Here is a 25,073-nt window from a genome sequence, read left to right on the forward strand (position 1 = left end):
ATGTGGCCAGCATGACTAAGCCGCTTCTGGCGAACCAGAGCAGCACACGGAAACGCCGTTTACCTTCCCCCCAGAGTGGTACCTATTTATCTACTTGTACTTTGACGTGCTTTTGAACTGCTAGGTTGGCAGGAGCAGGGACCGAGCAACAGGAGCTCACCCCATCGCCGGGATTTGAACCTCCGACCTTCTGATCGGCAAGTCCTAGGCTCTGTGGTTTAACCCACAGCGCCACCCACGTCCCTGATGGGTGTTGTAGTCCCTCCCCCCAAAAATATGGAAGGTCATGTGCTTATTGACCGTCTTTTTATATTATTATTCTATAACACAGAATTAGTCGTTATTCTGTTTACAGACAATATTAGATAGCTGCTTTAAGGCAACCAAATGCCATCAGTCAATAACCATAGTCTCAGCCTATTTTTCCCCTTTACCCATGGCTAAGGCAAAAAGCCCTATATCATTATCATTGTGGTATTTAATGGAATGCATCAAGGCCCTCAGATAAATGATACGATTTTATCATTTTCATTATTTGATGGGGGGAAGTCAGCATTTATCAAGCTAGGCCAGGAAATGTCTAGTACTGCAGAGAGATTAAATGCTTTTCAGATATTTTCTTGCACAAAGAATTCTCATTTTTATGGGCAGGGTAATAATAAAATAATAATTATTATTAATAGCTTGATGAACTATTTTCTTTTGAATTTGGCACCTTCTTATTCCCTTAAAACTCCTTATTAAGAGATTTGGGCCAAAAAAAATTGGGGAAATGGAGACAGAGATCAGTAACCAAAAGAAACAGGTCCAAATAAGCTTTACTGAGGCAGGAATGCAGAGTAGGGTCGCAACTTTCCAAATAGCCCAGTGGAGCCTGCCAAGAACCAGAGGAGTTGATTAAATATTTTATCTCCAGTGGGAAGGCAGCCGTGGCCAGTATATTTTTTTAAAACATCTGAAGCTTCTGGACCTATATGCTGTGTATGTGGAGCAGTATGATAATTAGAGATCTTACCTTTTCCTTGATGTTTGCTTGCGAGCCAATTTCTGCCATCTCCAATTTGATATGGATAAGACCTGCAGGTTACAATAAGTTAAATAAACAGTATTATTTTAGTAATTCAAATGTTTCCCTTGCTATGGAAATGCTTTGCTGTTATGTTCATTTTTTTAAAAACGAACTACATTGACAAGAAAAATAAAGACATTTTATATGCACTTTCCTTATAATTTTTCGTTTTAGACTATCTCAAGCATATTTTTTATTTTTTCTCTTTAGGATATCTCAAACATGGAAATGCTTTCAAACCCTCAGGCTGCATATTAATGTCATCATCCTGCACTTACCTGGCAGTAAATTTAATCTGAACACAATGGGATAGATTCTGCTATAAAGTTTCAATCCTAGGAACAATCATAAAATTGCCAACTTTTTGTCAGCCCTTGGTTTTAACAGAACTTGATTGTCAGACATTAGGGCAGGAGTGGGAAATCTCTGGCCCTCCAGATGATGTCAGAGTAAAATTCCCATCAATCCTAGCAATTGGCCATGTTGGAAGGAGCTGATTGGAACTGGATCCCCACAATATCTGGAAGGCTACTGATCTCCTTTCTCTGCAGTTGGTGAGAATACTCTGAATAAAGTTCACCTGCTAATTTCTGTGGATTTGAGCAGCTGTTAAGGACAAAAAAAGAGGCTAAATCATTGGTTTTCTTGGGGGGGGGGGACATTCCTAGCAGGAAAAAGTGGTTTGCAAATACTGAGGCAAGGGATCAGTACTTCAAAACCAAACATGGGTGTAGCTGGGGGGGGGGAGCAGAGAGGGATAGTTGCCCCCCTAAATCAATAAAAATACATAGCTAACTGAGGTTCTGCCCCCCCTAAAAAAGGTCTGCAACCCCAAATCCTGGTTATGCCCATGTAACTAAGGCGCTTCTGTTGGGTGGGGGATAATTCCTCTGGAAGCCCTACCTGAAGTATCATAATAATTTATTATTTATACCCCGCCCACTTGGCTGGGTTTCCCCAGCCACTCTGGGCGACTCCCAACCAAATGTTTAAAACGCAATACAGCATTAATCATTAAAAACTTCTCTAAACAGGGCTGCCTTCTGATGTCTTCTAAAAGTCAGATAGTTGTTTATTTCCTTGACATCTGTTGGGAGGGCGTTCCACAGGGCAGGTGCCACCACCGAGAAGGCCTTCTGCCTAGTTCCCTGTAACCTCACTTCTTGCAGTGAGGGAACCGCCAGAAGGCCCTCGGAGCTGGACCTCAGTGTCCGGGCTGAACGATGGGGATGGAGACGCTCCTTCATGTATACTGGGCCAAGGCCGTTTAGGGCATTAAAGGTCAGCACCAATACTTTGCATTGTGCTGGGAAACGTACTGGGAGCCAATGCAGGTCTCTCAGGACCGGTTTCTAAGCATTTTAACAAAACAGAAAAGTAGTTTAGCATCTCTGTAAACATGTTTGCTATTACAGTGGTACCTCGGGTTACAGGCGCTTCAGGTTACAGGCGCTTCAGGTTACAGATTCCGCTAACCCAGAAATAGTACCTCAGGTTAAGAACTTTGCTTCAGGATGAGAACAGAAATCGTGCGGTGGCAGCGGGAGGCCCCATCAGCTAAAGTGGTACCTCAGGTTAAGAACAGTTTCAGGTTAAGAACGGACATCCGGAACGAATTAAGTTCTTAACCAGAGGTACCACTGTATAAGTGTAAGCGGCCAAGGTAGTTTGGTGGATTTCTTAGAGATGAGTGAAAGGACAGTGACTGCGGTTGTCTCCCATTAAATAGTCATATAATATGACTTCCTTTCACAAAAGTATACACAAAGTCCAGCAAATCCTTAATTGGGATACGGAAGGCACAGCAGAATCGGGTCCTTAAAAATGATACCCACCGAACTGACAGCAATAGTGGAGATAGAAGGACCTTTTAAGCTAAAGATTCTTCTTCTGAGAATGAGGAAGAGAGAGGAAGGTCTCTACCATTCCAGTGAATTCAAGCCCTGAATACTAAATGGACTGAACACAGGGTATGTATAGAAAGCCTGCTAGAGAAAGCTTTTCAAGTCTGAATGTCAGCTTTAATATTATGCCTCTTTCTTTAGCAGCATCTCATTCACATTTCTGATACTGAAATGTCATTGCATGATCAGTCTTGTAAAAAGAAAAGAGAGAAAGAGAGAAGAACTGGAGGGGAGAGAGATTAAATAAAAGAAATAAAGGATCTCTTATTTAAAGAAGGTCTCACCTTCTGAAACTGGTTTCCAAGCACATGTTTCTTGAGACAGTAAAACACTTTTCTATTTATTCCTTACATAGCAAGGGACAGGAGGGCAGCCTCTGTTCTCATTCAAACTACACACCCTTTCCTTGCAAAACTGAGCCATTTAAATATAATAGCCGTACACTGGGGGGGGGGGGGGAAGCAACAGAAAGCCTTTCCATTTTGCTGGAGCTTTTCTCCCATATGGAAAGTAGCTGTGACTTTCTCATGAAAGAAGAACAAAGAGACATTCAATGAACTAAGAAGTGCCAAATTCTATAACGGAAAGCAACAACCCTGACACACTGTATTGGAATTTAGAGGCTCAAAAAAGGCATTTTTTAATTTTATTTTTAAGGAAGATGTATTTATGGCTGTCTTTTCTAAGATGGAAGTGTTCACAGTTCTACTTTTGCATGGCTTGTAGAACTCATTGCAAATTTTGATGAGATATGGAACTTTGAGAAATCTTGCATTAACCTCTAAGCTAAGGCTGCTTGTATTTCAAAAAGCAAATAAAGTTTTTCAGCTATTTTTTTTAAAAGGAAATTTGCCCCCCAAAATCAACACTTCCAATATGGGCTGCCAGGTTTTCCTGGACATTTCAACCGATTACAGAAAATTTTCGACTGGAGACAAATATGATCTGAGCATTTCCCCCCCAAGACAGCATGAGGACACTCTTTTCTTACTTCCGTGTGAGCAGTGTTAGCATGCTGCAGCAAAACCAAAACAACTGTTGCCTCTGATGCAGTGGGGTGCTAATAAGACAGTGATGGCCAGACTTGGCCCTCCGGCTGTTTTAGGACTACAATTCCCATCATCCCTGACCACTGGTCCTGTTAGCCAGGGATGATGGGAGTTGTAGTCTCAAAACAGCTGGAGAGCCAAGTTTGGCCATAACTGTACTAAGAGGTGACCATAGAAACATAAGCAGAGCCTGAACGCTGGATCAGGTTAAAGACCCATCTAGCGCAGCGCTTTGCTCTTACAGTGACCAACCTATGCTGCCTTATGGGAAGCCTGTAAGCAGAACCCAAGCACGACATCACTCTCCTCACCTACGACTCCAGCAAATAGTATTTAGAGGCTGTAGCCTTTGAATGGGATGCGGGTAGCGCTGTGGGTTAAAACACAGAGCCTAGGACTTGCTGATCAGAAGGTCGGTGGTTCGAATCCCTGTGACGGGGTGAGCTCCCATTGCTCAGTCCCACCTAGCAGTTTGAAAGCACCTCAAAGTACAAGTAGATAAATAGGTACCACTCCGGAGGGAAGGGAAACGGTGTTTCCGTGTGCTGCTCTGGTTCGCCAGAAGCGGCTTAGTCATGTTGGCCACATGACCCGGAAGCTGTACGCCGGCTCCCTCAGCCAATAAAGCGAGATGAGCGCTGCAACCCCAGAGTCGCTCACAACTGGACCAAATGGTCAGGAGTCCCTTTACCTTTACCGCCTTAGACAGCGGATGTAGAACAGTGGAGGTAAAAACATAGCCTCTGTGTCTAGAAGCGATTGGCATCCTTATCCTGCAATAATTTGTCTAATCCTCTTCTGAAGCCATCCAAGTTGGGTGGTTGTCACTGTCTCTTGTGGGAGCCAATTATATAATATGTGCTGTGTAAAAGAAGTACTTTCTTTTGTCTCTCCTGAATCTTCCAACTTACAAGGTCATTGAATGTATTGGGGGGGGGTGAGGTTCTACCTAACAACTTTCACCACACCATGCATAATTATACACCCACATCACATCTAAAGAGATCCAAATGTTGCAACCACTGAGCCTCTTGGGCTTGCCGATTGGAAGGTCGGTGGTTCGAATCCCCGCAACAAGGTGAGCTCCCATTGCTCTGTCCCAGCTTCTGCCAACCTAGCAGTTCAAAAGCATGTCAAAGTGCAAGTAGAGATATAGGTACCGCTCTGGCGGGAAGGTAAACGGCGTTTCGGTGCGCTGCTCTGGTTTCGCCAGAAGCGGCTTAGTCATGCTGGCCACATGACCCGGAAAAACTGTCTATGGACAAACGCCGGCTCCCTCGGCCTGTAAAGCGAGATGAGCGTCGCAACCCCAGAGTCGTTCGCGACTGGATTTAACTGTCAGGAGTCCCTTTACCTCCCCCCCACCCAAGATCCTTTTCAAGGCGAGGCAACTAGAACTGCACACACCATTCCAAATGTGGTTGTACCACAGATTCGTGCAATGGAATCATGCTACCGGCAGTCTTATTTTCAATCCCTTTCTTAACGATCCCTAGCATGGAATTTACCCTTTTCACATCTGCCACATACTTTAGAATTCTTTATGCTTTTAGTTACTACAAGTCTCTTGGTTGTTGCTGTTGTTTTGGTCTTTTCCTGTTGTACAGTGGTACCTCGGGTTACATACGCTTCAGGTTACAGACTCCGCTAACTCAGAAATAGTGCTTCATGTTAAGAATTTTGCTTCAGGATAAGAACAGAAATCGTGCTCCGGCAGTGTGGCGGCAGCAGGAGGCCCCATTAGCTAAAGTGGTGCTTCAGGTTAAGAACAGTTTCAGCTTAAGAACAGACCTCCAGAACGAATTAAGTACCTAACCCGAGGTACCACTGTATATACATTTGAGCTCTGTAAAGAAATGTTACAATTGACTGTGGCCATTTCATAGCTATCTGGCCCCTCAGCTCACCACTTATGCAATATCCTTTGCACTGCAAAGGACAACTGCGCAAAAACTTCTAATTGTTTTTCCACAATACAAACCATTGCATTTATTTTTGCATTAATGTGTTTAATTTGAGAACCACCTTGAAAAATACTATTATTAGGAGGAGAGGTTTTCTTAAACCGACCAGTGAAATAGTATTTTCATTTGTGACAGGATATTTCACTCTGCATATGTAATATCCTTGCTTGTTCAAACAGAAAATCACCAAATACCCAGCCAAATCCTAGGAACAAAGAACTAAGCTTTGTACTACTTTACATAGCCACGTTTAAAAGACTTTTCAGCTCAGATCACAGGTAATTGTCATTTACGATTTCTGGATTTTCACTTTTCAAATTGCTAAATGAGAGGCTTTGCCCACAATGCAACCTGCTTTTAATCATGTATGTGTAAATGGATTTGGAAATTTGCCACGCAATAGCTTTGCTTAAGCCTGTCAAACAGCATTTGCAAGGAAAAACATCACTGCAAAGCGCCATGGGCGATCTCCTTTTATGGCATAATCAACATTTGTCAGGCTTATTTAACCGTTGAAGGAAACGAATGTGTTGGCAAACATGCCAGACAAGCAAAAGCTGAATGCGACTTAAGACAATTAGGACCATGAGCTTGGGCATATGTTCCATGGATCTTAACGTGCTAATGTTAGAAAGAAAATTATAAAATATGCAGTTCAATTCTAAAAACGTATAGAATGTTCAACAGGGCTTACTCTCGAGTAAATCTATATGGGATTGCAGCCTTAATTGCAAATAGGGTGTCGCAAGATAAAGACGTACACGATAGAAATGAATTTCACATTCTGAGTTGTAGTTCCAAGGTTCTGGACTAAACATGCTGAAAATCATGCTTTTTGCTGATGGCGGGTGTAGCAAAACAGCTCATCCATAGATATGAACACTCTCTCTCTCTCTCTCTCTCTCTCTCTCTCTCTCTCTCTCTCTCTCTCTCTCATTAGCAATTGGGTTCACAGTGATTGTCTTAAACTTGAAGTGGCTCTCTGACTCCAAATCTGACACTAAAACCCAGTGGCGTAGCGTGGGTTGTCAGCACCCAGGGCAAGGCAAGTAATTTGCGCCCCCTAACCCGTGGATTTGCGCCCCCTAACCCTAACCCCCAGATGTTGCGCCCGGTGCGGCCGGCCCCCCCTGCACCCCCCACGCTACGCCACTGCTAAAACCTCAACACCACCACTGATTGGGGTGGGAGACTTACTCCTTGCCAGATGGCCAATCATTTGCAGTTATCCAGTGAAATGTTTTCCATCAGATGCCCTTCCACGGACACAAACATCTCTTCCCCCCACGGGAAAACCCTGCCCATGAGATTTGTACTCTCCTGATTAAATACAGTTTATTGATGAGTGACATTCATAGATTTGCACAGCTGAAAGACAAATGAGTTCACTGATCAACACCACACGGCCAACTGTATTATATTCTTGTAATTTTGAGTACAGCGGACAGCAAGGAGACAATAGGGCAGGACTGAAGAGGAGTTTCAGCACCTTTTAGCAGGAAAGGGAGCATTTAGCTGTTCTAATTAAACGGCTAAGGTGATTTGTGTGTAGGAACAGGAACAGAACTCCATCACAATCTGGATATAATTGCAGAAGCAGAAAACATTATTAGCAATTCAAATGCACCATATGCACTTAAAAAATATGTCGCTTTACAAAATCACGTGTATCAAAAGGGTTATTTTAAGAGTGCTTATGTTGCACAGAGGGCAGCGCTTCAAGATTACAGCAACTGCATTTTAAATTATTACGGTATGGTCCTGATCGTGGTTTTGCATTAGGGCTCCAGTTTTGATCTTTTGTGACCCACCCTTAACACGGAAAGAAAGGGCATTCCTTTCAACCTGCTTAGTCAAGAGAATTTAAAACAGACTTAAAAAAACAAAAACCCTGCAAGATCCAGCATTGCCCCAGCAGATGGAAAGGAACTCATCCTTCCTCTCCAACCACTGCGACGCCTCCTCATCTGCTCTGAAGGCTCCGCTGATCCTCCAGAGCACATTTTGGGGGCACACAGGGGACTACAGGGGGGAGCAGAGGATGTCCTTTTGTGTAAGCAAGCTGTCAGAGTTGGCATGTCGGCACCATGTTTTTAAAGCAACCAAAATACTTGGGGCGCTAAGTACCACCGGAAGAACGAAATACTTGATTTCACTTTTGGAAAATGATTTTGTGTGTGTGCGTAAACTAAAGTGCAGAGGGACGCAAGTGGCACTGTGGGTTAAACCACAGAGCCTAGGACTTGCCGATCAGAAGGTCGGCGGTTTGAATCCCCACGACGGGGTGAGCTCCCGTTGCTCGGTCCCTGCTCCTGCCAACCTAGCAGTTCAAAAGCACTTCAAAGTGCAAGTAGATAAATAGGTACTGCTCCTGCGGGAAGGTAAACAGCGTTTCCATGTGCAGCTCTGGTTTGCCAGAAGCAGCTTAGTCATGCTGGCCACATGACCCGGAAGCTGTCTGCGGACAAACGCTGGCTCCCTCGGCCAATAAAGTGAGATGAGCGCCGCAACCCCAGAGTCGGTCACGACTGGACCATTAATGGTCAGGGGTCCCTTTACCTTTTTAAAACTAAAGTGCATTTAAAAAAATAAAATAAAATGTAATCCCAGTAAACTTTCTTAGAGCACCTAGCCTCTTGAACACTAAAAGTACTTTGGCCTAGACAGATCTTTTCAAGTATCATCATTTCTCATTTCAATAGTTAATGTTGTTAGAGCGTTCACACGATGATGGAGCAAGGCTGCCTCCAAATGAAAACTGTGAGGCAAGATTTCTTACATAGGTTTCATATTACCAGCTTTCCTTCTAGCAAATATCACAGGTGAATTCTGAATGCTCTCAGAGAATGCTGTATGCAAATCTGGAAATCAATATTGTCAAGTCTGAAAATGTTCCTTTGGGAAGCATGAGACATTATGCTAAGTGGCCCATCAAAAAGTTGCCATTTAGGGGTCAGTGGTAATGGATCAAACTCATAGGGTAATGTCTAATGATAATCATACTCTGAGTCGTTCCACTGAAATCAATGGACTTAAGTTCATTGGTTTTCCTGGATCTACTCCAAGTACGAATTACTGGGAATCTTCCACAGAGAATCTGTGATAGAATGCATTCCAAGAGGGTTTAGCTTGTTTTTCTAAAGAAGGGCAGAAAGGCTATTTTACTCTCAAGATCTGTCTGGTAAACGCTGTGGTCAGTGTTCGAAACTACCATTGTTCTAGGCACATCTTGTGACAGTGGATTTCATTGGCATGAGCAGTTTCTGACCTCTGGGAGCAGTACTGCGCCTAAGATTTCAGTTTAAAATTGCAGAGTGGAAGGAAGGGAGGACCTTTTTCTGCCTCCCCACTTCCAGCTCCTCTCTGAAGACTGGAGAAGAGACCCTCTTCAAGAATATTAGGGGGTGGGCAGGGAAAGGACTAGACCATGTGAAAAATGAACATAATATTTCAACTGCAGTTCATTCATTTTCAGCTTTGTATTCTTGTTATTAAAAATGTGTGACTAGACATTCCATTGTTGCAGACATAACCTAGGTTTAAGGCACCATTTAGCTCCATATCTCAGTTTCTAACACTGGCTGGGGTGTGGAACTATGAGAGAATGGGTCAGTTTACACCTGATTAAAAATTGTTAATTTGTTTTCTTTTTTTGTTTGTTTTTTGTTTAGAACATAGTTATCTCTGTTAGCTGAAGAAGTGTGCATGCACACGAAAGCTCATACCAATAACAAACTTAGTTGGCCTCTAAGGTGCTACTGGAAGGATTTTTTTTTATTTTGTTTCGACTACGGCAGACCAACATGGCTACGTACCTATAACTATCTCTGTTAGCTGTAACTCACAGCATAACTTGCAGGGATGGACCTTCTAAATCAGATTACTCAAGCCCTCTTAAACGAAATAGCTAAGCACAACATATTAATCAAACAGACTCCCTAAAGAAAGTGCCTGAGAAAAGCTCATTATTGTCATTTGGTTGACTGAAAACCATTAAGACATTCTTGTGGATAAATAGTTGAGGAAATAGGCTAGAATGTGACCTAATTTTACCTCAGCAGTTAAATAAAAGATGAAGCAAAAGCTTATTAATATTGCTGTGCAAAAGGATAGGAAAAAGAAATATTGTCTCAAGTGTCCCCACCCCCTTTTTTAAATGTGAACTATCCATTTGGATTGGAATTTTTATACGAATAATGTATACATGCACAAGTTAAAGTAAGCCTTCATCAAAGTATGTTTTCCTCAGTAGACGCTATTAGGGAATAAAAATAATCAGCTGGTGTGGAATGAACAGAGTAGGAGATCCAAACAATTTGTTAAGAAGTTGCCTGTTATATTTAATACTTGCATGAAGGAGGGAAGTAGGGAAGGAGAGAGAGAGAGAGAGAGAGAGAGAGAGAGGAAGGAAGGAAGGAAGGAAGGAAAACACTGCATTTTAACTTCCTGTGGTTGCGTCATAAACCCTCAGTTCCCAGTAGTGCAGTAGCTAAGTTAGAAAATATTTCACAACCTCTCAGCCAGCTGCATTCTGAAAAAAGAAAAAAAACACCAACACCAGGATAAATGTGACTTGAGGTTTGTTTTTTCCTAGACTTGTCCTGTTGATGTCTCTAAATCCATTATCTTTGAGAGGTACAGGAAGAAGAAAAAAGGTGTATACAGTGGTACCTAGGGTTACATACGCATCAAGTTACATACGCTTCAGGATACAGACTCTGCTAACCCAGAAATAGTACCTCGGGTTAAGAACTTTGCTTCAGGATTAGAACAGAAATTGTGCTCCAGCGGCACAGCAGCAGCAGGAGGCCCCATTAGCTAAAGTGGTGCTTCAGGTTAAGAACAGTTTCAGGTTAAGAACGGACCTCCAGAATGAATTAAGTACTTAACCCGAGGTACCACTGTATTGGGATGATTCCACCCTATTTCAGTTTGCTGGTGCTCAATTATAGGTCCATTCTGTCTCATTTTGTGCAGCCCCCCCCCCATGTCTGCTTTTAAATAGTATACATTTTGTCAGGGCTTTTTTTTTTTTATTGGGGGAACTCACCAGAATTTTGGAATTGTCTAGTGCTACCCTTTGCAAATTAATCTGAAGTGTAAATCTGGATGGATTTGTACCCAATTATGTTTTTATTTGCATTTTTAATACAGAAACAAAAATCCCCCACCCCTTCTCTCCACCCACCAATTATTATTTTTTAAAGGATTTGTTCCTAATTATGTTGTAAAGTCTCTAGCTTTTCTACAAATTGTGGACCTGATAATGGGGGTACAGTCTTAAATAAGTTGCATATTTAAAACCCTCTCTCTTTCCAAGCTTTATATTGGAAAGAGATTGGAAATTAATCTCTGAGTAATTTTTTCACTACAATAAAACAGGGTGCAAGAGAAAGGGAAGGAGCAAGAATATGGGCACGGGTGTTAATTTATCCATCTTCTCCACACAGTCATTGTACTTTTCATAAATGGTTCTCATGTCTAATTTTTTTTTTTAAATAAAGAGCAGTCTTGTGAAGTCCCCGTCTGATATTAGAAGCCTGTTTCATCTGCACCAATGGTCTATTTAGTTTAAGTTGAATTATTGCTGAAACAGCTAGCAAGGGCAGCATGGCATAATGTTTAGTGTGACTTTCCAGGTTCCCCCACATATATGTTTTCTATAAAGCACTTTAGTGATGTATGGAAGTGAGAGCTGGACCATAAAGAAGGATGATCGCCAAAGAATTGATGCTTTTGAATTCTGGTGCTGGAGGAGACTCTTGAGAGTCCCATGGACTGCAAGAAGATCAAACTGATCCATTCTGAAGGAAATCAGCCCTGAGTGCTCACTGGAAGGACAGATCCTGAAGCTGAGGTTCCAATACTTTGGCCACCTCATGAGAAGAGAAGACTCCCTGGAAAAGACCCTGATGTTGGGAAAGATGGAGGGCACAAGGAGAAGGGGACAACAGAGGACGAGATGGTTGGACAGTGTTCTCGAAGCTACAAACATGAGCCTGACCAAACTGCGGGAGGCAGTGGAAGACAGGAGGGCCTGGCATGCTCTGGTCCATAGGGTCACAAAGAGCCGGACATGACTAAACAACTAAACAACAACATAAAGCACTTTGTAACAGAGTCTCACCCCCCCCCACACCCACAATGGATAAATTTAAGAGGTAAATTTTGCAATTAAAAACAACACAAGATTTTCTTTTTTTAGGGTTATTGGAAAAAATATAGGGAGGAATTCATTGTCATCTGATCGTATTTTGGCTTGCCAGGTGGAACAATCCCCCCTCCCCTCGCTGCTCGGGGGGGGGGTTCTCTCAACACCCCCCACCAGAGCTAAACTTGTCCATCTGCCATTTTCATAAAGCACGTGAGAGTTAGTAATTTCCCAAAGGCCAGCAAAAGGAAGAGCCAGGAGCCTTTCCGTTGATTCTTGGGAGCTTTCTCAGAATTCTGCGATCTAGTTGTGTTCACTCCTGCAGGCTTTTGCGGACATCTGGTCTTGTTCTTTTTTCTGTATTGTCACTGATAAGTGCCTCTCAATTCCTAGTTGATTTCGCTGTCATCTGAATCAACAGCAGCTATGTTGTCACCCATATTAATGCAGAGGGAATCCATAAAGCCTTTGCCACTTTGTGAGTTGTAGCAGCATGGGAAGATACCCTTATTGGACACAATTATCTTCTCGAAGGAATATCTCCCCAACTGTAGCAAACTCCTTAATCTTTAAGGAAGGAGGTATACACTGTAAAAATACACGTGTGATTAAAACGCTCGAGTCAGGGAAGCCAAATACTTTTTGACTTTCATAGCCTATGTTATTCTTTTCCATGGCAAGGTTAAATATATTTGTATGAATAAGGTAGTGAGGAAATCACACAATAATATCTCTTGGTTTTCCCCTGTCAGTGTTGGTCTTGGATAGGGAGAGTTCTGTGAATTTTGTCAATGTCTCATTCCAGGAGTTCCAGTTGGTCAGGTAGCTCAGATAAACCTTTTACATATGACTTCTATCTTCCACGTCAACTAAGAGGAGTTTAATCTGTCGTTATGTTTCAGGAATAGAAGTGATAGATGCACACCTAAATTCCAAAGCTGAAAAAAGCAACCCTTTTATTATCATCTTTTATGACCACTCTTCTGATAAGTCACTCTTAATTCCCCCCCCAGCATTCTGGTAAGAATTTATACAGTGGTACCTCGCAAGACGAATGCCTCGCAAGACGAAAAACGCGCAAGACGAAAGAGTTTTCCGTTTTTTGAGTCGTTCCGCAAGACGAATTTCCCTATGGGCTTGCTTCGCAAGATGAAACGTCTTGCGAGTTCTTGCGAGTTTGTTTCCTTTTTCTTAAAGTCCCTAAGCCGCTAAGCCGTTAATAGCCGCTAAGCCGCTAATAGCCGTGCTTCGCAAGACGAATAAACCGCAAGACGAAGAGACTCGCGGAACGGGTTAATTTCGTCTTGCGAGGCACCACTGTAATTCTCCTTAACGTCACTGTGTTTTGGATGTCACTGCAGCCCCACCAGGCTTGTCACTGAAGACTGCAGAGTGCTGCAAGCCAAAATAGATCTTGAGAGACATTTCTTCGAATCCATGGACTTCCTGGGACAAGCCCTTTTCAGGTGCAGTATTATAAATATTTATTTTATGTGTTTTGGTGCAGTTAACTGCTATTTATCCAGGTGAGGGAGGAAAACTTAAATCACCTAGCCATCTTCATAGGGGCAGAGGAAGGGGGTGCGGTGGGGGAGGGCCGCCCCGGATGTCACCACTGATTGGGGTGACAAAATGCTGGGCGGCACTCACCGCGGGGCCTGCAGTGTGCCCGAGCCACGCATCTCTCCTGGGAGTGACATGGTGGCTTGGGCGCCCACGGGCTCCGCACTGTCCCAAACAGTCCGCCTTCTGCCTCCAACTCAGCTGCCCTATAGCAGACCCCACTGAGCGTCCTGCCCCAGCTCGCCCCACCCTGCGGGCAGCTGGCCCCACCCCTGGGCACACACACCACCCCAGGCGCCCAACTGGCTTGCTCCGCCGCTGCATCTTCATCAATGAAGTCACTGCTCCTTGTGCATTATGTTTTTTTCCTCATCCCACACGCCTTCACAGTAAACACCATCAATCCATGACATAAGGATGTAAAGCTATAAATCACAACACAGATAATTTGATGTCACAAATTGGTTTATTTTCTCCTGTCTAGCAATTTAAAAAAAAAATAGCAAGCATTTTTAAAGCAGTGAAAGATAAATAAGGCTGGTACAAATAAGATTTATCTGATATAAAAAGCCTCTTCCAGAACAATAGCGTATATGTCATGTTCGATCAAATGGAATATAATTCCTTGAAAATAATAATAAATGGTTTCATGTGGAACTTTCCTCTGTAATAAAATTACTCCCTTGACTAGCTAAATGTTCCATGGCAGATCGTCAAAGAAAACACTGTAAGAAATAATGACTTAAGGGAGGGAAGAAGAAAGGAGTAAAGGTACTCACACTTCAAATGGTTTTTGGTAAATAGTAAACATTATAAAAGCAATTCTCCTGCCCATTCCGGAGTTACAGTGATGCCAACAGGATGTACAAATAACTGATAACAGAACTGCATGCTCTGCTAGGTTGGAGGCAAGGTATCATATGCACTCACGTGTAACAATAAGCTGGAACCTTAGCTTGATAAACTGTACTGTACATGAAAGTAGCCTTTAATCCTCCTTTCACACAGTTGGGTAAATGCGAACTTGCAAAGACACAGGCTAGCATTACTGAACCCAGGGTTGTGGTTTGCTCCCCCTTAACAAGCCAGGGTTCGTATGTCAAGACCAAACTCTGGTTGTCTCAAGAGAAACAAACCATGATCCTGGGTTCAGTTATCCCTCCTCCTGGTTTGTTTACCTGCTCACACAGATGAAGATGCTAAGTAGGAACAACCCCAAATTTCTTGGCTTATTGTTATGTGCGAACACAGAAAATTGGATATGGTACAATGTAAGTTATTGTTGCTTTTGCAGAGTACCCATATTTCTTTGGTGTCATTATCCTCTCTGGTTAAACAGGTTTTGTAAATTTTTGAAGCACCACAAAACTCTGTTAGCTAGTAGATAGTAGAACAAGTGCATACAGTCCAAACATCAATGCCTCTTTCATACCACCCTCAATACCGGAAAAAAACTATTCTCTTTCTCTCGCCCTAGGTACTTTCCCAAGCTTAACAATAAAAGACCAGGCTCAGTAACAGCTTCACAGTTCAAATCTTTTCATGAGCTGGTAGGTAATATATTTCAGCTGGGTTACATGCTCTGTGCTCAGATGACACATATATAATTGCTTGCAAGTTGACAATGTCTGCCTGCCTGGAATTAAATATGCTTATCGAAAAGAAAAGAAAAGAAAAGAAAAAGTTTAGTTTATGTCTAGTGAGATTCAAGGTCTTTCTCCCAGGTGCAACAAATCCTAGATCCCTTGCACTCCAGCCACAGCAAACCTTTCCGGACTTTCCTCCACAATCAGGATACTTATTTTTTGTACACCAAGAGTCTATTTGTTTATGATATTTTGCACATAGTCCACATGCCTCCCTTCAAGGCACAGTTCATTGTATACCTGGGGAAATGCAATACCTCCCACAAGATATTAAATGCCTTTATGTGTGAAACATGGCGCTGTGGTTGGTACATGGAAATATTACGTCTAATACTAAAAGTTCTTCCCCCAAATCATCCCAGGGCAGCTTACAAAAATATCAGAATTAAAAACAAAATACTGAATCAATAAAAATCACAAAACTGCCAAATTCTTGTGAACAGGGACATAAGATTCCTACTGGCTTTCATTAGTTGTTCCAAGATGTGGTGCCATTTTTCCTGCTTAAAAAAAAGATACATGGATTTGACATTTCCGATACACTTTGTATTATTTGGAAGCTGTTCTGCCACAATTTCTGTGTGTTATTTAATTATTTTTAAAGGTGGCAAACAGCAGAGAGGCTCCTTACATACAACTGCTGCAAGAGCAATTGAGGGTGTTGATTGTAGGGCAGATGTGGCAATACCTTAAATTGCGGTTGAAGTGTATTTTGAATGATCGTTCAAAAAGGACTTACCGTATTTTTCGTCCTATAGGGTGCATCGGCCCATAGGACGCACCTCGTTTTTTTTGGGGGGGGGGAAATGAATAAAAAAAATTATTTCCCTCCCCCCCAGCCACGGCTGCCGTCCCAAGCCTTGCGCACACCTGCCTGAAGCACGGGGCGCCCTCCGGAGGGCTCCCCGTGCTTCGGGCTGCCGCCCCAAGCCTAGCGCGCCCGGCGGGACCTCCCGCCGGGCGCGCAAGGCTTGCGGACACCCGCCCGGGCTGCAGGCTGCTGCCCGCAAGCCTTGTGAGCCCGCGGGACCTCCCGCCGGTCTCCTGAGGGTTGCGCAGAGCTTCCTGAAGCCTGGAGAGCGAGAGGGGTCGGTGCACACCGATGCCTCTCGCTCTCCAGGCTTCAGCGAAAGCCTGCATTCGCCCCATAGGACGCGCACACATTTCCCCTTCATTTTTGGAGGGGAAAAAGTGCGTCCTATGGGGCGAAAAATACGGTATGTGTTCCTACAGAGTCCAGAAAATGATCTGTTATGGCACAAAATGAAATAAAATGTTAGCTAGGAGTTATGCTTGAAATGTTGCAATACTGCATTAAGAAGAAGAAGAAGATTCTGAAAGAGGTTTAGTTTTCTTTAAATTTAATTTTGTTTGTATTGCATAATATTTCTGGACATAAACAGAAATAGTTTATTAGGTTTGCATTTCTGTTTGTTTGGAAAATGTGCAAATGATTGTTTGAACAATGAACACGGGAAAGCTTGAAAGACCTGAAAGAATTAAGGGGTAACAAGATTAATTAAATATACTGTGTGCCCCACTCCTTATGAGAGTCATCATTTTTTAGGATCAAGCCAGTTTCAGTCCTTGGCAAAAGCAACTTAGTACAAGTATGGCTCACGTTTTTTAAAAACTGCAATGGCCAATTGTGATCTGTTTACTCTTAGCAGATACCACCTGTATCTGTCAAAATGCTATTACTGTAAGTGAATGTTAGAAAGAATGATCCGAAGGACGGAAAGTCATCTCACGACTTAGAAAACATTATTATTGTTGTTGTTGTTGTTAGAATACACACACCACTGTAATTGACTGGAGAGTAAATAAAACATTTTGGCAACTTCATTTTTAAATAAAAGTCCCAAACAATAAACAACTTGGGAGGAAATTGCAAAAAAACCAACCACCATGTTATATTCATTATGGGCATTGAACCACAAGCTTCAAAATTTACTAACTCATCAGTCTCTAGCAAGTCAAACAATCAGCCATTTTATATTGAGTATGATTAATGAGCACCATGAAGCAAGGTGTGCTGACTGCCTCGGGCGGCAGGATCCACAGGGGCAGTAGATCTGGCCTCCAAAGAATGCATTGTCTGCCGCCATTGCAGCAAAAGCAACAATGGCTGCAACATGTTTCTTGGAGACTGGATCTGCCACCTCTTCAGCAATAGCACCCCATGCTGCCTCTACAGCAGCCTCTTGGAGAATAGGAGGTGCTGCTGGTCTGCTCACACCCCTAGGGAGGAATGGCAAGGGCTGCCCTCTGGGGTCTCCTGGGCTCTGCACCCGCCCAGCCTGATTCAGAGTCAGCGCCTTTCTCCCCCATGACCAGGGCCGTCTTAAGCATATCTGGCGCCATGGTGCAAAGCTCCCTCGGGTGGCCCCCCTGTTTTCCAGAGTTTTTTAGGGAGGACAGCGCTGCCGGCGGGGCTGGAGGAGGCGGGCAGTGGCCGGGGGGCAGTTCCTCCGGTGGGGAAGAGGCAGAGGCTAGCCTTCCGGTTCAGCTGGCCACTTCATGCCGTGGTGGCCACGGCAGACGGAGGCTCTGCTGTGTGTGTGGCGCTCTGCCGGGTGTGGCGCTGCATGGCGGAGGTGGGCGAGGGCAGCGAGCAGATGCTGGGAGGCGCCACGTCCAGCCTCCACCTCTTCCCTGGCGCCCTCCAGAACTTGGCGCCCTGGCACCCCGCGCCACTAGCCTCTATGGGTAAGACAACCTTTGATTCCTTCTTCAACTGTCAGGTAAGGTTGATTTGATTTCCCTCTGATTCCTTCTTCAATCATCAGGTAAGATTGATTTGATTTCCCCCTCCCTCGTTGCAGTTGTAGATCTTTACTCACCCCCTTGTTCCCAGCGTAGGATTTTATTCCACACACACACCCTTGTTTCCAGTGCAGATCTTCCCTCAACCCTCGATCCCTGGCGAAGGGAGGAGTCATTTGTGGTTTGCCTCAAGTGCCAAAATCTCTTGGGCCAGCCCTGTTGATGACAGGGGGAACACCTCACATTTCCTTTACAAATGTGATTGTAACTGCAGCTCTTTCTCTCTCTCTCAACATTCCTTTGGCATTCCTCAATTTAGACTCCATTCTACTGTATTATGTTTTCAAATGAAGGTAAGTCTGCGCTGCCGCCTATTCTTTGTTGTATGAAAAAGGCTGTCAAAGTTACAAACTGACTATTTCTGCTGTTCTGCTGTCACTTTCTTGAGAACTGTCCCCAAAGGCTTTTTTTTTTAAAAAAAGAGAGAATTAAACTGTACCTTGAAGTGAATACTGAAAGCAACCTTTGATGTCAGACTATGAAGTTTACACTACTCTTTTTAAACTGAAAAACGAATTGCTAATCAAATGAAATTCTAAACAGAAAGAACGGGATGGAATGTACAAACAGCTTTATTTCTAGATAGAGTCTACTTCAGATCATCCCCAATATCCTCCAACCACACAAAGACCAATGTTGCCCTTATCCTTATTAGTCCAAATGGAAGACTGGGGACTAGCCAGATTATGGGTGGCACTGCACAAATACAGAGAAAACCAAGAAACGGTTGTAGCCATTTATAGACTGTTTAACCTAAGACGTTTCTGAGCGGTATGCAATAAAATTGCAAAAAAAGTATACAGTGGATAAAATAAATCATAAAAACAGAAAGCCTCCTTAAAACATGTGTTGAAGTAGGAAGGTCTTCATCAAGCACCTGAAGTTTTACAGGGGGTGCTATCTGATTTCAAGCCCGCAGTACTAAATTGCTTCTGGCAGATATAAGCTATGCATCTGAGCTATGGAGAACCACAGAGGCTTCCTCAAAGATCTCAGCGATCGGGCAGGCATATAAGGAATATGAAGGTTCTTAAGGTATCCTGGACCCAAATTTTTAAGGGCCTGGTAACATGTGGTAGGGTTGCCATATTTCAAAAAGTGAAAATCCGGACAGAAAAGTTGTTGAGCTTTTTTGACATTTGCCCCAAAATTGAAGTGTTTTTGAGCTACTCTAAAGGGAAATCGCCAGAAATGACACGGGTTCCCGGACATTTCAGCGACTGCTGCCCAGGCACGGTACAGCAACCCTACATATGGACAGCGAGTGCAACCTTTTAGGCATCAGTTAAGGTAAAGGTAAAGGGACCCCTGGCCATTAGGTCCAGTTGTAACCAACTCTGGGGTTGCGACGCTCATCTCACTTTGTTGGCTGAGGGAGCCAGCGTACAGCTTCCGGGTCATGTGGCCAGCATGACTAAGCCACTTCTGGCGAACCAGAGCAGCGCACGGAAACGCCGTTTACCTTTCCGCCAGAGCGATACCTATTTATCTACTTGCACTTTGACGTAATTTCGAACTGCTAGGTTGGCAGGAGCAGGGACTGAGTAACGGGAGCTCACCCCATCGAACCGCCGACCTTCTGATCGGCAAGTCCCAGACTCTGTGGTTTAACCTACAGCGCCACCTGCATCCCACGGTGGCATTAGAAGTCTGACCCTTGCAATGGTCTAACTGCAGCATTTTGCTTGGGGCTTCCAGTCCAGGCTTGGGCGTAGCCCCAGAGCACACTGCAATGCATTTCAAGGGACTGCGAGCATTTCCTATTTTACATTATTTCTATTTGTGTCTCAGCAAACGAAAGTGAATGCATCACACAGAGTAGTGTTTTGGATACGAAGACCCAGTTTAGAGGAAGCCACTGCAAAAATGGCACAATGGGTCGAAGGAGTTGCTCAGTCCCTACACAAATGGTTTGTTCTGTGGTAAAATGATGCAAACAACAAAATTCCCATTCCAAGAAAGTAGCAATTTGCAACGAAAGCGATGTAATATAACCTAGCAGATGTAGGCTCAAACCCCAAATCAACTGCAGACCCACGTAAATTCCACTCACAGCACTATGTTTGGCCTTAGATTCCCATCTGCAAAATGCGAAGAGACTGCCTTCCTTAGAAGGATGCTGCGAGCAGATACAACAATTGTACAGTGCTCTGTACAGCTAAAATCGCAATGAAATGCCATATATGCCTATATAACACACCCCTTGGAAGACTCAACTGATGAAGTGTTACGTCTTACCCAAAGTTTTATATCTGATATTGAATCATTTTCAATAAGTAAAGCATCTTTTGGGCAAATCATAATTGTGGTAATACTGACAGCTGGTAACATGCAATGCAGAAGTAGAATTCTTCCTAACAGTGCAGGAAAACGTACAATACCGCAAAGTTGTTAAGTACTGTAATTTAACTCAGGATGTCATTTCATGCAGAACAGCAAGTGAGTGGTTAAGAGGCCAACACATTCCTTTGAGAGGACACTCCCTTCTAGTTGGCATTTGTGTTTCAGGATAGCGTGTCAGCAATTTGTCTGTTTGTAATGTGCATATATTATATCCCATATAATAGGATAGGTCCCATATCACCATTCATGGGCTACACTGCACTTTCAACAGTTAGCATTTGGGCTATTATCTGTCTGCCTCCTTTGCAACAGAGCCAGCATCCATAAATTGAGGGGAATTTCAGTTTCATGAGGGGAAGAGGGGATTTTGTTGAAAAGGGAAGCGTTGCTAGAAATAACACATACACACAAAAAACCCATCAGCGTCGTTTTGCCTATTTGAAGTTAGCTGTTCTTCCTGTCTTTTGTGTGGATATTGTATACAGGTTCCAAAATGTAGTCTGAGTGAAGACTACACACACACACACACACACACACACACACACACACACACACACACTGCATTGACACTTCTACAAGAAGGGTAAGCAAGAATATATAGTTGTTGACTGTATACAGAAAGATTGCATTAAGCTTTTACATGCCTGTTTTGCATTTCTTTCAGCATATGCTTATCCTGGCATTTGATAGTTATTTGTGTGACATCTCTTCTGCTGAGTCTATACTGTTCTGTTCCATTTGGAACGCTTTTACTTGCTTCAGTCATTGTGTAATGGTTCTATACGTTTTATAACTGCATATTATTTTCGTCAAATCTACCCTGGGACCTTATGGTGAAGGGTAGGTAAGGAGTCTTCTGAAATAAATATGTAGATGTTCCCTTGTAATGTCAGACTCTCCTTAACAAGAAATGGTGTGTTTTGTGTGGCGATGCCAGGTTTATGATATGTGCTACCCATCCACAGAGAGTTTTAGGCACCAACAATGGAGCTGGTTACTTTAGCAAGACGTCTTATGAAAATTATGTATTTTTATTATCTTCCTGTCCAATTACTAATGTTGTAATCCTGATTCAATAATGTATTTTGCTTTGATTTTATATTATGCTGCTTTGGTTTCAACCAATATTTTGTACGCTGCATAGATATATTTTTATACGACTTGTGAAATGAAAACCACCACCATACAATGTGTCATGTACTCCTAAAATTTCAGGCAATGGACAAGACCTGATATATTACTACGGATTGTATTTGCTTGTATTTGCTGGGTGATCTTACTGAGATCCTAGACTTAATGCCAATCTGTGTGCTCGTCTGAGGCCTGCATCTGCTGGTTATGAGGAGTGTGTTCCTGTAGAATATGAAAAACCCCATAGAAGAGTAAACGGGACACTGCAGCTGAACCTAAAATTTCTGGAAACTTGGAAATTCCTGGATACTTTGTGGGTCTTCACCCATGCCCTTTCCCGTCATGTAGATTATTTTCGCATAGAAAAAGTGCCAGGCATGAAGAAGCTCACAGCTAAGTCGCACTTGAAACCCAAGGAAAGTTAGTTATTAACTTACATCCCATTTTTGGCCCCACTGATTACATCTGTTTTTCTCCATATCCATGTAAGCGCCTGCCAACAGAGGATAACAATTCATGCATCTGACAAAATGGGCTCTAGCCATAAAAGCTCATGTCCCAATAAATCTGTGTTAGTCTTCAAGATAATGCAATACTCTCTGTTATCCAAATCTCATTATTTTCAGTGGGACTAATAGTGCAATTGGAAGAAAGTCCCACTGTGTTGAGCGGGACTTACTCCCATGTAAGCGTCTTTAGGATTGCATGACTGACTGAATTGAGATCTTGCAGTGAAAGAGAGGGAAATGAGTACATCAGCTCAGTGGCCCATTCATGTCAATATCTCACTTCCAGCAGTGGGTAAATCTTAATGCCATAAAGGTAAAGGTAAAGGACCCCTGGATGGTTAAGTCCAGTCAAAGGCGACTAATGGGGTGCAGTGCTCATCTCGCTTTGAGACCAAGGGAGCCGGTGTTTGTCCACAGTTTTCCGGGTCATGTGGCCAGCATGACTTAACCGCTTCTGGTGCAACGGAACACCGTGATGGAAACCAGAGCGCACGGAAACGCCGTTTACCTTCCTGCTGCAGTGGTACCTATTTATGTACTTGCACTGGCGTGCTTTCAAACTGCTAGGTTGGCTGGAGCTGGGACAGAGCAATGGGAGCTAACTTCATTGTGCAGATTCGAACTGCTGATCTTCTGATCAGTAAGCCCAAATGGCTCAGTGGTTTAGACCACAGCGCCACACGCATCCTATATAATGCTATAAGAAGTCATATGACAACGGAGAAAGCTAATGGAGGGTTCCCATCAAGCATTTGACAATTTAGAGCATCCAGGAGCATGCTAAACATTAATATGAATGGTCTGAACGTCGTAGCTAATACAGTGGTGCCTCGCAAGACGAAATTAATTCGTTCCGCGAGTTTTTTCGTCTAGCGAATTTTTCGTCTTGCGAAGCACGGTGTCAGGAAAGTTTTGGAAAAGCTTCAAAAATCACCAAAGTCTTCAAAAACCTCAAAAAAGGCTACCACACCGCGTTCTATGAGTTGCTCCTCGAAGTCAAGTCGCAACTGTATTAACGGTGTTAAGAAAAAGGAAACAAACTTGCAAGACGTTTTCGTCTTGCGAAGCAAGCCCATAGGGAAATTTGTCTTGCGAAGCAGCTCAAAAAACGCAAAACCCTTTTGTCTAGCGAGTTTTTCGTCTTGCGAGGCATTCGTCTTGCGGGGCACCACTGTAATAACTGTTGACAGCTGAAAGTTTGCTCTTCAAGTTGAAACACTTAAAAATCTGTTGTACTTCTTATGAGGTCTGGAATTGTAGAGGGTCACACAGTCCAATGCCCTGGAATGCAGGAATTTCAACTAAAGCATCCATGACAGATGGCCATCCAACCTCTGCTTAAAAACCTCCAAGGAAGGAGAGTCCACAATATACAGGGTTCCTTCCCAATGCAGAGAAGTCAATGGAGGGTAGACAACAGAAATGTGATCAAGACCAACACATACTCAACAAATACATATTGGACTAATTAGAGCTGGAAGATGATCCAAGTATACAATATACTCAAGACCACTTTTTTGAGAGTAGCTAGTCGGGTGGCGCTGTGGGTAAAACCTCAGCGCCTAGGACTTGCCGATCGCATGGTCGGCGGTTCGAATCCCCGCGGCGGGGTGAGCTCCCGTCTTTCGGTCCCAGCTCCTGCCCACCTAGCAGTTCGAAAGCACCCTCAAGTGCAAGTAGATAAATAGGTACCACTTTATAGTGGGAAGGTAAATGGCGTTCTGTGTGCTGCACTGGTGCTGGCTCGCCAGAGCAGCTTTGTCACGCTGGCCACGTGACCCGGAAGTGTCTCCGGACAGCGCTGGCCCCTGGCCTCTTAAGTGAGATGGGCGCACAACCCTAGAGTCTGTCAAGACTGGCCCGTACGGGCAGGGGTACCTTTACCTTTACCTTTTTAGTCCATGCCAAACCTGAACAGCTTTACTCTCTTACAAAATTGAACAAAAATTCATCTTACATGTTTGAAAAGTCATTAATCCAAGCTGCAGCCACTTCCAGGGGGTGAAGGGTAAAAAGTCTAGGACAAACTACAGTATCCCAAGGGAAAGAAGGAATCAATTGTTTCAAATGCTGGATCAAAGGAGCTTAAGATGGTACACAGTACATGGTTGTCTATTTCCACTCACTTTGAGGAGGCTTTGTTGATGATGACAGATGCTGTAAACTTATAACCTGGACCAAAATTTGACTATGGCTGCTTATGACAAAATAGTATTGCAGAATGATGGTTTGGAAACTGCTGGTTTTAGCTGTATTATGATAAATGTGCGGTCATGCTTACTTACTTCCAGTCTGTTGGGATCCCAGCACCTGAAGGCAACATACACACAGAAGGGGAAGCTATGCGAGCTGAGTTGGGGGGCTTTCCGCTGGATTACACAAGGCCTTAAAAAAAGTCATGTTGGGTCTGGGCAGAAGAGAAGGGGCACAATGGCTCATCTCCATTGCTGGATGGGAGAGCACAGTCCTGGGGCCAAGCCCCAGCTCTAAGCTGAGCAGCAAGGAAGCAGAGGACCAGGAAGGTGAAGGGAAAAGGAATCCAGACTCCTTGCTGGGCTGGGAAGTGGGTCTTGGTTAAAAATTTGAGCTAAGCCCAGGCTCCAAGCTGAGCAGGGTGACACAGCAAAGGAGCAAATCTCCTTTCACCCCTATACTTTTTTGTGGGTTTCCAACTCTGTGGAATTTTTTTTTAAATAGAGGTAACCATTTTATAGCAAAATTACATTTATTGCTAACTTGCACTTTTGAATAATAATGTTGCGCACATATCTGAGTGTAACCTCCACCGAACACAATGTACCTGATTCCATTCTGAGTAAACAGGCATAGGTTTGTGCTGCTAAACAGCCTGAATGCACACAGACTCTTTACCGTTCCGTTTCCATCAGCACCAAACTCTCTCTTACAGCTGCAATTAC

The 25,073-nt window shown here is 43.5% G+C and overlaps 1 protein-coding gene and 1 long non-coding RNA gene across 3 annotated transcripts in view; one reads left to right on the forward strand and one right to left on the reverse strand.

Moving 5' to 3' along the window:
• The window catches only part of SPATS2L (spermatogenesis associated serine rich 2 like), a 76,370-nt gene that overhangs the window by 46,280 nt on the left and 5,017 nt on the right, over positions 1 to 25,073 (reverse strand). For both annotated transcript variants that reach the window (XM_081175292.1, XM_081175291.1), the window contains exon 2: positions 1,016 to 1,077. In XM_081175292.1, coding sequence (XP_081031418.1) covers positions 1,016 to 1,054 — 39 coding nt within the window. In that variant the 5' untranslated portion in view covers positions 1,055 to 1,077. The remainder of the gene's footprint in view (positions 1 to 1,015; positions 1,078 to 25,073) is intronic.
• Positions 1,572 to 15,916, forward strand: LOC308582226. Its single transcript, XR_014005562.1, has 3 exons — positions 1,572 to 1,623; positions 13,499 to 13,603; positions 14,392 to 15,916. It is a non-coding gene; the product is annotated as an uncharacterized lncRNA (long non-coding RNA).

This window comes from Podarcis bocagei, assembly GCF_964188305.1.
Source record: "Podarcis bocagei genome assembly, chromosome: 1".
Classification (NCBI taxonomy): domain Eukaryota; kingdom Metazoa; phylum Chordata; class Lepidosauria; order Squamata; family Lacertidae; genus Podarcis; species Podarcis bocagei.